The 12,070-nt window shown below is 50.2% G+C and overlaps 5 protein-coding genes across 5 annotated transcripts, besides 1 other annotated feature; 2 read left to right on the top strand and 3 right to left on the bottom strand.

Annotated features, from left to right (window-relative positions):
- Window positions 1-125: 125 nt before the first annotated feature.
- FPSE_09646 (uncharacterized protein) lies at window positions 126-3,947 on the bottom strand (the record flags this gene model as incomplete). The annotated part of the gene is made up of 1 exon (XM_009262763.1): window positions 126-3,947. One exon carries the CDS (start codon window positions 3,945-3,947, stop codon window positions 126-128), a length of 3,822 nt encoding a protein of 1,273 aa, XP_009261038.1.
- Window positions 3,948-5,392: 1,445 nt separating this feature from the next.
- On the top strand, window positions 5,393-7,231 carry FPSE_09645 (uncharacterized protein; the record flags this gene model as incomplete). Its single annotated transcript, XM_009262762.1, has 3 exons — window positions 5,393-5,431; window positions 5,613-6,252; window positions 6,306-7,231. 3 exons carry the CDS (start codon window positions 5,393-5,395, stop codon window positions 7,229-7,231), a joined length of 1,605 nt encoding a protein of 534 aa, XP_009261037.1.
- Window positions 6,137-6,167: a microsatellite.
- Window positions 7,232-7,815: 584 nt separating the features above from the next.
- On the top strand, window positions 7,816-8,555 carry FPSE_09644 (uncharacterized protein; the record flags this gene model as incomplete). The annotated part of the gene is made up of 2 exons (XM_009262761.1): window positions 7,816-8,339; window positions 8,390-8,555. The coding sequence occupies 2 exons, from the start codon at window positions 7,816-7,818 to the stop codon at window positions 8,553-8,555; spliced, it is 690 nt and encodes a 229-aa protein (XP_009261036.1).
- Window positions 8,556-8,846: 291 nt separating this feature from the next.
- Window positions 8,847-9,778, bottom strand: FPSE_09643 (uncharacterized protein; the record flags this gene model as incomplete). Its single annotated transcript, XM_009262760.1, has 2 exons — window positions 8,847-9,679; window positions 9,733-9,778. 2 exons carry the CDS (start codon window positions 9,776-9,778, stop codon window positions 8,847-8,849), a joined length of 879 nt encoding a protein of 292 aa, XP_009261035.1.
- A 457-nt stretch (window positions 9,779-10,235) lies between these two features.
- Window positions 10,236-11,830, bottom strand: FPSE_09642 (uncharacterized protein; the record flags this gene model as incomplete). Its single annotated transcript, XM_009262759.1, has 3 exons — window positions 10,236-10,405; window positions 10,455-11,442; window positions 11,528-11,830. 3 exons carry the CDS (start codon window positions 11,828-11,830, stop codon window positions 10,236-10,238), a joined length of 1,461 nt encoding a protein of 486 aa, XP_009261034.1.
- Window positions 11,831-12,070: the final 240 nt, after the last annotated feature.

Below are 12,070 nucleotides of genomic sequence, written 5' to 3' on the forward strand. Positions count from 1 at the left end.
CCTTCCTGCGCCTCTTGGCCAGCTTCTCTTTCTGGCTCTGTTGCATCATCCTCAGCAGAATTGTCTGGGTTCTGAGAAGACTGCCGGACACTAGGTTGCATAAAGAGGCCGAGGCCGCAGTAAGACTAATACTCATCCTCTGAGTCGCTGTTGTCGTTGACCCTAATTGCTCGCCACCTCCTATCAGTCAGGTCTTGGGCAGCAGTTCCCTCGCTCTCTGGGTCAACGTAACCTTGACCTCCAGCAATGCTCAGAGCGACGGGCAAGAAGACTAGGGCGTGGAGGGCGGCGAATATAACAAGAGACAGCCAAACTCGGAAGTAGTAGATCTCAAAAATCTTTGATCGTGTAAAGGCAAGCACAGAAACACCCAAAAGCTTAGTGACTGTGATGCCAGAGAACACGGATCCGCCGACATTAACAAGAGCGGTCCAAGCTCGAGCATCACGACCACGGAAGGCGTTGCTGTTGCCCTCCATCACGGTACGTGATGGATACATGAAAGCCCGTGCAATGTGAGCACAGAACTCAACCGAGATACCGACACAAATGATGAGGTTGACAAGGGAAACAGCGTTCAAGGACACATTGAACAAGGCCATGCTGCCCATAATGTCCACAACGCTCATCACAACTGTAACAGATACCACAAGCGCCGTGAGTGCTGAACCCAGCAGTACAGTTGCAACGACAAAGATGATACCAACAGCAGCAGACAACAAACCGGCCGTCAACGGCACGATACTGAGATACTGGTCAAAGAAGATATAGAAGACACTGTATGGGAATACATCCACGCCAGTCCTTTCTCCGATGTCAGAGGCAATGCGGCGAGCAGCAGAGTATGCGGCGATAAAGTCTTCCTGGCTCCTCAAAGGGCTGTGCATGGTTCGGAAGTGGGTGGACTTGATATGGGTTTCCTTAGAGTCCAGGACAACAGCCTGTCCATAGGCAGCTTGGCCTGCCAAGGGGCACTCCTCGCCTGTAGGGCTTGAAAGGAACTTCTTCAGGTAGTGGATGAATTCCTCATCCTCAGGCATTCCGTACAAGGTCGTGTTCCAGGCTGGCACGCGATCAGCAAAGCAGGTCTGGCCGTGCTCCACGCAGCAGTCTTCGAAAATCGGGTTCAACCAGAGGAAGTAATCGTCGATCCAACTGGCCGCTGGCGAAGCAATGTAAGATACTTCCGGTCTTTGTCGTTCAAGCTCCAATGTGTTGGGGAGCGAAAGGTCTTGGCAGGTAGTGAATCTTGAGCATATGGCCTGCTGTTCCTTGCGCTTGGAAGCGTCAACTTCACGTGTGACAAAGTACACTGGTGGGCCTGTCTCCAAGTACCCGTATAAATCGTTAAAGTAGGGGATCAGATACGATCCATCAGGGATAGCAACGCGCTGGTCAAGGCCAAGCTGGATCTTAGGCAAGAGTGCCAGACCTCCTGCAAACATACCGAGGAAGATTGTGACGACAGCAAGCTTGACCTTCTTTCCAAGCAGGCGTGGGGCATACGTGTTCTTGATAAACACCTGCAGCAAGCTCTCCTCGGCCATATCTGATCCACGGCCACCTCCCTGAGCAAAACCGTTGCTGCCGTTGAGGTGGATTCTTGCCTTAGTGATCTGCCACCATGGCCACAGTTCACACCGATGGTCTTCGACTCGCATCTGGTTAAGAGACAGGAAGGAGACAAACATGGTCATCTGAAGCACTGCGTTGACAAAGACGGCACCAGCAGCATAAGCGGCAAAGTTCCTGACTGCCGGCATGCCAACGGCTGTGCCGAGAGCGAAAGCCACAGTTTCCGTAAGAGCAGAGAAGAGAATAGAGGGTCCCATACGACCAAGCGCCCTAGCAACTCTTTCCTCAACCATCTGATCGGGGAAACTGACGTTGACTCTTTCAAGCTCATGAACAATCAGGAAAATATTGTCTACACCGACAGCGAGGACAATGAAGGGAATGACTTCCACAATGATGAGTGTGGCCTTCAGTCCAACCCATGAGAAGAAACCAATGGACGCGGCAATGGACATGAGAACAATGATAATACCAACAAGACCAAGCGTGACCTTGGACTCTACCAAAAGCACGGCAGGGTTGCGGAAGATGTGCTTGAGAGGGGTACCAAGGGCCATGCATGCATAAACAAACATGACAATGTAACTGATGACAATGATCTTGGCATCTGTGTTTGTCGACTTGTTAAGTTCTTGCTCTAGACTGATCTCGGTGTTGAAGGATAATCGAAGGCCACGTTCTTTGGCTTCTTCCTGGACCTCAAGCAGACGATCACGTAGGGCAGTTTCCCAGTCGACAGCCCTGGCAATAGCATCAGTTCCTTCTTTGGCATTGTTAACAACCCAGGTCACGGTAATGGCATGGGCATCCACGATATCGTCACCATAACCACCAAAGATCATGTTGGGCTCAATAGGCTGTCCGAAGTCTGGGCGACAGTCGACAGGGCTCTTTGCGCAAGCACGAATATCATCCTTCCAAGTCTCTGGTTCCAGTCCACCCTTTGAGTGCCAGTACGCAGAAACAGATTGCACCACACAGGCATCGTTGGAGGGCTTGAAACATAGATCCTGGAAGTATTTTCCGTAAACAGGACTCTCGATCTTCTTGACGCTCTCTTCGACCTCGATCCACCACTTCAGGGTATCGTAACTGAGTACAGGTCCTGGTCCAGAAGGGTTGGTATCGTTTGCGAGGAAGATCTTTTCGGCACGGTAAAATGGTCCAAAGTTCTCGTCGAAATAGGCCTTCTCCTGGGCAGCTGCAGAAGATGGGCTAACCCAGAGACGAGCAGGTTCCTTCTCGAGGTCGAAGCGGAACAATCCAATACTAAGGATTCCAACAAAGAGTAGACTGAGGCCAATGCACCATCCGGGGAAGCGAGCTGCGATGTGACCAAGCTGGTAAAAGCCTCTGTCACATCGATCGTTGACCCAGTATCTCTTAGTTGGGCGCTCGCGCATCGCCTCTGTGTCGACCGGGCCACCTTCGTCTTCGTCGTCACTATGAGAAGATTCATGGAGCAGTCTTGTCCTTTCGACGCGGTGCTGCGAGTACTTTTGGTAGGCAATGTGGCCGGTGACTGCCAAGATCAAGGTGGACACCAGAACGCCATAGACGAATATGGAAGCGAATGAGAGGCATGGCAGAAGTCCTACTTTGCAAGACTTGGAATCCTTAACTTCGGGAAGCTTCGCGCATACTTCTGGGCAATCAACACAAACGCAACGGTAATTGGGGTCCTCGTCGTTGCACTTCTTCGGCTTCATGTCCACGGGTTGGAGCTTGGGAACCTTTTGCTGTGTGGGGAAGTTGATCTGGAAGGGAGAGCCGGCGAAAGGCTTCTTGTTTCCGAGGAACGTGAGCATCTCGGTGTAGTTCTTAGCACCACCACCAATCAGGTCCATGGCCCTGGAGTTTGCGCCGCCAAACTTGACTTCCTTGCAACTGTCATAGAAGCCGGAGCCATATTTTTCAGATACAAGGTGATCGAGCTCTGTTACAAGATTTTTGCCGTTCTTGGGGGCAGAGTCGGTCACATTGATAAAGGTGGATTGGTCAGGAGAGCAGGTGAATGTGCAAAAGAGGTTGAAGAAGTTGTCTTTGCATGCAGGACAAGAGCCGATGAGTGTGTTTGGAGTACCAAGCTCGGACTTGAGTGATTTGACCTGGTCAAGCGTACAGCAGACAGGTCCGGTCCTCCATTTCTCACCACAAAGGCCGACGAGCTCGTTGCGAAGCTCTTCTTCGGGATCCTCAGCCAGGCCATTGTCGACACATGGAAGTTCTTTTCCGAAAAAGCTCTGCTTGCCGCAATGGCCACGGAAAGCGCATCGTCCGGATTCGTGTTTCGGTGTATATTGCTCAGCGAAACCTAGGCCAGCGAAAAGCACGGCTGCAGCTCCAAGCTGAGCTACAATGCTTTGATGCATCTCGAGATGATTGGGCCGCACACGGCGGTGGATAGGTATGGAGTCGTTGATCTAGCTAGGTAGTTGTTGGTCGCGGTTTGTGAACAATGTAGGTGGATATCGCTGTCGAGTTGACGTAAAATGCGACGATAAACGTGTGATGACGGTTAAGATGCTGGAAAGACAATCATAATAGATTGTACAAACGTGAAGAAGAAGACGAAAAAGAAAAGAAAAAAGAGAGAAGCCCTTTCGTAAATGGCGGGGAAACTCAAAAGGGGGACGCGTCGGCAAAGTAGGCGCAACCGTTAAGGTTACAAAGGTTCCAGATGCTTAAGGCAGAGGCAGAGGCAGAAGCAGAAGGGAAGGTTGGAAGGTACGGTGATGTCGTAGCTCCGTGACGGTGACGGGTACAGTCCAAGCTTGGATCCGATGGCGGGTTAGTCTGCTCTGTAGTGGATGCTATAGAGGTCACGCCTACTAATCTCCGGCTGCGTCATTGTTTCCGCTGTCAATACTCGACCATGATTGGTTGTTATTTATCAGTTACTGGCTCATGCACTGTAGGAAGCCGGGGTTCAGACCGGGGTCAAGCTAGACCGTTCGTATGGACCTGCAGTCATGAATCATTCAGCTTGCTCCATGAAACACATTTACCCTAGACAGCAACAGATGCATAGATTTGATGTTTGATATCCGTGTCAGATCTTGAGATGAGCTGACAGAATTGATCATATCTTTTTATCTTTTATCTCAGTGTCTATTATAGGCACAATTTTTCTATCTTGGGGGGGGGACCAAAGACATGTGTCGCATGAGATATCGGTGAAAGTTGATACCCATGGAATTCTAGGTTTGACATGTAGATCAATACAGGGAATAGAATTCACGGAGAGCTGCTGTGTAGGCCTGCTACAGCACTACAACACGTAACTTATGCAGTTCAAACATGCTCACGTTGTGGTAACTCGGTTGCTATCTATCCGTAGGTAGGTATAGGCAAGAAGCATGTCTTACACTGCGCATGAAGGTTCTTCGTCTCACATTAACAATCGTACTCGCTCCAAGCCTCCCCAATTTTTGAAACATGCCTCCGCCAAATCCTCAAAGTTCATGCCTAAAATACAGCATCTGCAACAATGAATGCGCCTGACGATCGCAAAGCACAGAGGCGAAGGCGCATATGATCAACCTCATTACTACATTAACTGTACGTTGTTGACAGCACGTGATACGCTTGGAACTACTGCTCACTCCACCTAGGGTAGGCTATTGATAGTCAGAAAAACACCAACTCTCTCTCACTCTCTTTCATGCGTCATTATACTAAAAAAAGGCAGAGGAAACTTTGATACCCAGCGACTGGATTTTCTTCTTTTTTGGTTTCCTATGTCAAATTATAATATGCCCTTTTCTGGAACAAATCATCTCAAAGCCCACTGCACTGCCCCTCCCCCAAAACTACAATGTCCAATGATTCAGAAGAACTTGTCCAGAAGCTGGTGGTAGGTACATCATCATGAGCACGATGGCTTGGATATGTATATACAAATTTATCATGGCTTCGTGACTATAGGCCTCATGTCAAGCGTGGCTTGGTCAAGATTACCTAAACGATGTTGAGATATATACAAACTATCGTGCCAATAGCAGTGCTCAGAAACATCGCTGACATTAAACCCGTAGGAGAAATTCCGCTCACTTTTGGACGAAGCCCTCGTAGTCGCTATTGCTAGCGATCATGACCTCAAAGATGCTTCACAGTACGAGTCAGCCCAGACTGTGCTGGAGGGCCTCGCACAGCATGTCACAACAGAAGAAGCCACTGGATTTAACCCAAGTGGCATTTCTAATATACCCGATGATGCGAATGGAGATGAGGGCACAGCTGAGACAAACAGCCAGCAGGCTTCTCGTGCTCATGACACAGACACAACCTCTGCCAGTGATCAGACCTCGGCATCTACCAACACAACTTACTCTATACCAAGACTGACTTCATTCGACGATGACAGCGAGGAGTATAAGGTCCTCCTTCTGCAGGGCATGTTCAGTGAGCTCAAGGAGTTTGACATCAAGCACTGCCTGAAAAAGGCAAATGGAGATGTTCAGATTGCGCTTGATGAGCTACTCAATATCCAGTACCTCAAATCAACTGGGCAAGAGAAGAAAGGGATCGATGGGTTCTTTGAGCCAGAGGAAGCTGTCGGGAAGAAGAAGAAGAAGAAGAACCGGAAGAAGGGCAAGAAAGCTCTCGGCGATGAGACACTATCGTCCGGCAGCGGGACTGCTTCTCCCTCCCCAGATGATATAAAGAGCATGAAGCGTACGTTTTCTTTCTATCGAATATGTTGATGGAGATCTAACCCTTGTGTACAGGCCAGGACGAGATCGCGTATCTGGCAGATAGACTTGATCTGCCATTTGCCGTTGTCTCGGACATTTACTATAACAAAAAGTGTGCTAGCGGCGCTGCAGCAGTTGAGATCCTGGATCGATACATGTCACAAGGCATTGAGACGCAGGATAAAGAAGGCAAAAAGTATGCGTCGGAACTCGCTCAAAAGTACCAAAATGTTCCGGCAAAGTACATGTCGACAATCGTCCAGGTCACGGGCTCCATCTCCCAGGAATCTGACGACATTGCCGCGCTTGTCAGCAAGCATTTTATCAAGAATCCATGGACCGAAAAGCTTGATGTTAGTTATCAACTAACACCACTTCCGGAGGAGGATTTGGAAGGATTCGAGGCAGTTACACGCGGAGGTAAGTCTAAGCTAGCCAGACCAGTCTCAGGAGGAACGGCCTATCTCCCCGCTGGGCCGTCAGCGTACGCGCAAGCTGCTGAGAGAGCGGGCCAATACAATCGAGCCAAAAGAGATGCAGCAGCTTCAGCAGCATCATTAAATCGACGCGGTGCTTCGAACCCACTCTACCGTCAGGCAGCAGGATACTACTCGGAGCGAGCAAGAGAACAGGCGCGGTATGAGATGAATGCTACGTCTACAGCTGCAGATATGCTCGTCAACAGCCAGAGCTCGTCGACTTCCATCGACTTGCACGGCGTATATGTGCAGGATGGCGTGAGGATTGCTCGCCAGCGTGTGCAAGCTTGGTGGAATGGCCTGGGAGAGTTTCGGTCTGATAGGGCACGTCAACAGCCGTTTACTGTCATCACTGGACTCGGCCGCCATAGTGCTGGCGGCGTATCGCACCTGAGACAGGCTGTAGCTGCAGCTCTGCTCCAAGACGGGTGGAAAATGCAGGTCGAGACTGGGCGCTTTGTTGTCAAGGGTAGACGATAAGCGCCAAGACTGAATGAGCCTCAGCAGTGCCTTTTTCTAAGCGAAACCATGCGTTCATCAATCGCAGGGTTCTGTGGAAAATCTTACCCGATGATATCAACAACTGTGAAGAAATACTATTAATATGGACGGTCCTGTTTACATAATATCATCCCGAGCTTTGTTGGTTTAAAGACATGTTCTGACCTTAGGCTGACCTGAAGAATAAGAGAAAGGCTTACGCAGCTCTGATCCACCAAACGAGCCCGAAACAGACATGGCAGGCCCTCTGGCGAATAGACGATGTGCAGTAGCGCAGCCATCGCTATGGAAACTCATGCCATGCGGGTTGAGGCTGTGCTAGGCACGCACGAAACATGTTGATCGCTTGCTCTTATCCTATAGTTTATTGTCGAAGGATTCGGCTATTTCCTAGAAGGGAAATGCTTCAACTCGCTTGGACCAGCGTGCCCCCCTGGCTGTACTTGTGTATTGTTGTCTTATATAAGTACTCAGCTGTCTGGCACTAATAAAACACCATGGGATCATATCACAACTGACAAAACTGACCTCGAAAATAACAAATCCATCAAAACTCATCAAACATGGCGGCCAAGACTCCACTTTCTCAGGCTGCTTACCAGCCTGTCCCAAGAGAAGACGACCCCTCTGCTGATTTGCTTGAGCCCTCTGAGAGAGGCGACAGAGACGATGGCAAGCCTGCTCTCTTGAAGGTCAAATTCTCTTTCATCCTGCTGCTGCGATTGTTGTTGGCCCCGATCGTTATCGCCGATATCGTCTTCATGTGCAGTCCCTACTACTCTCCCGCTTCAGCCGGAATCTTTGCTACCGGAGGCATCTTGCTAGCCTTTTGGCATGGATTCCGTGTCTTGAAGAGCTGCTTCCCCGGCGGGAGCCGCGACAACTTCAACCTCAAGATCGGAAGTCTTTTCTGCATGTGCGGCACAAGCTCAAACTCTCGCACGAGACCTTCCAAGGTGTGGGCGTACCTCATTAGCCTTGTCGACTTTTCCTTCGGTCTCTTCTTTATCGGACCCTCTGTCACAGCTATCAACTATGGCAACTTCAACAACAGTTCTGCTGTTGGAGGACTGAGCATCACTTTGGTGTAAGTATTCATGTTTGTCATATTGAGCCCCAACTAATGTTCCATTCCAGGGTCATGCAATCGGCGATTGCCTTCCTTAACCTCTTTAGCCTGTTCCGCAGGATGACCATCGTTGTTGACAGAGATGATGATGAGCAGGACCGTCTCTACTCGATCCCCGAGCTCTTCCGCGACGAAGCATCTGAGCCCCGCGATTCGATGTCTTCTGTGGTTTAAGAATCTCAAACAAAAGGGGAACATGATAGAGGACAAGGACTCATTACTGTCTCCCACACTGTTTTGTGCAATGACAACGTCCACTGTAAAGTACAGACGGCGGGACAAATTTGAGCACAACTGATATGATGATGGATTTTTTTCAGAACTTCACTATCCTTGGAAATGATTATAGTGCAGTGTATAAGTAGCTTTGGCTTGGTGGTCATGTGGCACCCCTGAGATAGCTATTTGACATAGCAAACATGAGATACAAACTGAAACCTGCCATGTTGCCTCCCTTGGTCCTCTCTACTGCTTCTTCATCTGAAGATCCCGTCCAACCTTGTCCCAAACAGCCGAACCCGTAGTGAAGGTAGTAAAGAACATAGCCAAACTGACCAGACCGGGGTCAAGCTTGATCCAGCCAACAGTGGTGGTAGGGAGAAGCATGTCAAGAAGATCAGAAACGAGGGCGCGGAGGAGAACGTAGCCCTCGGTGTTGATCTTCCTCATCCAAGCACGTCGCTCGGCCTTGCGCTTGGTGACGATACCTTTGAGACGCTCACGCTCCTTGTCGAGTTCCTCCTTGGACGACTTTTCAGAAAGAGGAGCAGTAGAAGTCTCCTTCTCGGTAGAGACAAGCTCGGCAGTGTTCTCAGTAGAGGTGGTGCTTACGCTCTGACGGGTGACGGCGGCAGGTGGGCTAGACACAAGACGATACAGTCTGATAACAGTAACCAGAACAGAAGTGTACAGCCCAGCAAACCAGAACAGCTGAGACTGGTAATCAATCTCTTTGAACTTTTCAGGGCTGAAGATGCGCAGGTTATCAATGCCGCAGAGATCCAAGAGGGTCGCAGTCTCCATCATGCCGAACATACCAAAGCACGTCTTGCTCACGATCTCAAGCCAGACATCAAGGCTCTTGTCGCCTTGAGCGACGTAGACGTTCCATCCTGTCTGGAAAGTGTCCAGGAAGCGGAAGAAACGGATGAAGCGTCGTGAGACGTTGATCTGACCGCCCAGCTTGCGGAGAGGAATCGTGGAAGTGACCTTTGGCTCGACAAGGGCGAAGAGAGCTGGGTACCAGACGAGGAGAGAGCAGATGGCCTGGAAACCACGAAGAATTCGCTCAATGCCGACTGGATAGTTGGTTAGTGATGTGTTCAGGGGTTGTCTTTTGTGAGAGATATACCAAGGTCAGTGCCAAAGGCAACAAAGTGCTCGAATGTACCAGCCATTCTGGTTGAGCTGGCAAAGAGACAAATATGAAGAGGAGAAATGGGAGGAAGGCAAAATACCACTGCTATCAATTTATATACGTCTAATGCAAACAAGCAAATAGTTTTCAAATTATTGACCCTAGATGGTTAGAATAATGTTGAATAGGCGGTGTTGGCATGGGTCCCGTAGTGCCATATTAGTGGATCGCTAGTTATCTACGTCCATGACCACGTTTGTTTGCATGAGAGGGCAGGTTACGTTGATCAAACAGTTCAAACAATCATTCACAATATCAAACACGGCTACAAACAGACTCAAAGAGTTTACTTAACCAACTCGGACTCCCATTGAACAATAAGTAAATATAACACAGGGCATCTACCTAATAGTCGTAGTTATGCACAAGTAACGATGCGATACACATCAACCTTCATCCCTTCTCCCTATATGACCGTTTGCTACCCAAGTCACCAATTATTGACCAGGAGACACGAGCTTGCCTTGAGATTTGGCGTTGTGGCTCCATCCGCCAGCAAGGGCCTCACCACCGTTCTCCTGAGCGAACTTTTGCATACGAGCCTCAAGCTCAGGTCGGAAATGTCGGATAAGACCCTGAATAGGCCAGGCGAAAGCCTCACCCAGAGCTGTCATGAATTAGTATAATGGTCCATCAAAGTATTCAAAGAAACTTACCGCAAATAGTGTGGCCCTCAACCTGCTTGGTGAGCTCCTGAAGCATGTCAATCTCACGCTCACGAGCCTGACCCTTCTCGAATCGCTTCATCATCTGCTCCGTCCACTTGCTACCCTCTCGGCAAGGTGTGCACTGGCCGCAACTCTCGTGGCGGTAGAAGTGGCTGAGACGACTAATAGCTCGGACAATATCGGTGCTCTTATCCATAACGATAACAGCGGCCGTACCGAGACCAGACTGGCTGTCCTTGAGGGCATCAAAGTCCATCAGTTGGTCGTCACAGACGCTCTTGGGGAGAACGGGGGTGGAAGAACCACCAGGGATGACAGCCAAAAGGTTGTCCCATCCACCTCGAACACCACCACAGTGCTTGTCGATCAGCTCACGCATGGGAATTGACATCTCCTCCTCAACGGTACAGGGGTTGTTGACGTGGCCAGAGATACAGAAGAGCTTGGTGCCCTGGTTTCGCTCACGACCGAAACCAGCGAACCAGCTTCCTCCTCGCCGGCAGATAGTAGGGGCAACAGCAACAGTCTCGACGTTGGTGACAGTTGAAGGGCATCCGAAAAGACCGACGGCAGCGGGGAACGGAGGCTTAAGACGAGGCTTTCCAGGCTTGCCCTCGAGGGACTCAATAAGAGAAGTCTCCTCACCACAGACGTAGGCTCCGGCACCTCGGTGCAGGTAAACGTCGAAGTCGTATCCGGATTCACAGGCGTTCTTTCCGATCAGACCAGCGGCGTAGGCCTCGTTGATGGCTCGCTGGAGAACGGCAGCCTCCTCGACGAATTCACCACGGATATAGATATAGGCGGCAGTCGCGTTCATGGCTCGGCCAGAGATAAGACATCCTTCGATGAGCTTGTGTGGGTCCTTTCGCATAATCTCACGGTCCTTGCATGTTCCGGGCTCACCCTCATCGGCGTTGATGACGAGGTAACGGGGCTTGTTGTCCTTGTCCCAGTCCTTGAAGTTCATGAACGACTACCGAGCGTTGGTGTTAGAGACAATTGATGCTGGTCCGGGCCTCTTGACCCGTCAAAAGCAAAACACTTTGGGAGAAACCTACCCACTTGAGACCCGAGGGGAAACCAGCACCACCTCGTCCTCGGAGACCTGAGGCCTTGACCTCGCTGATGATCCAATCGTGACCCTTGAGGATGATCTCCTTGGTCTTGTGCCAGTCGCCCATCTTCCTGGCGCTCTTGAGGTCGACGGGGTATCGGTTGTAGAGGTTCTGGAAAATGCGATCTTGGTCTCGCAGACCTCCGTATGTTCGCTTCGGGGCACCATCCTGGACAGTAGCCAGACCCCTCACGGCGGTCCGTGAGAGGCCGACGACCTTCTTGGGCGCCGTTCTCGTGGACAGCATTGTGCTCGATCGTTGTCGGGTGGCGGGTTTGGAGATGGGTTGAACGAAACGTCGTCAGGATGCGGCACTTCAAGTTTCCCGGGCGAGATCCATTTCGTGACCGGGTGGTTCAGAAATAGCGGGCTAGTGATTGGCCAATTCAACAGCCGATTATTCAGCCACTTTTGCTAGAGAATACTTACTCCACACAGAGATCTATACTACAAAATAAGTCCCCTTCATCATTTCTGTTAGGCGCAT

Source organism: Fusarium pseudograminearum, chromosome 4 (assembly GCF_000303195.2).
Source record: "Fusarium pseudograminearum CS3096 chromosome 4, whole genome shotgun sequence".
In the NCBI taxonomy this organism is placed as follows: Eukaryota; Fungi; Ascomycota; class Sordariomycetes; order Hypocreales; family Nectriaceae; genus Fusarium; species Fusarium pseudograminearum.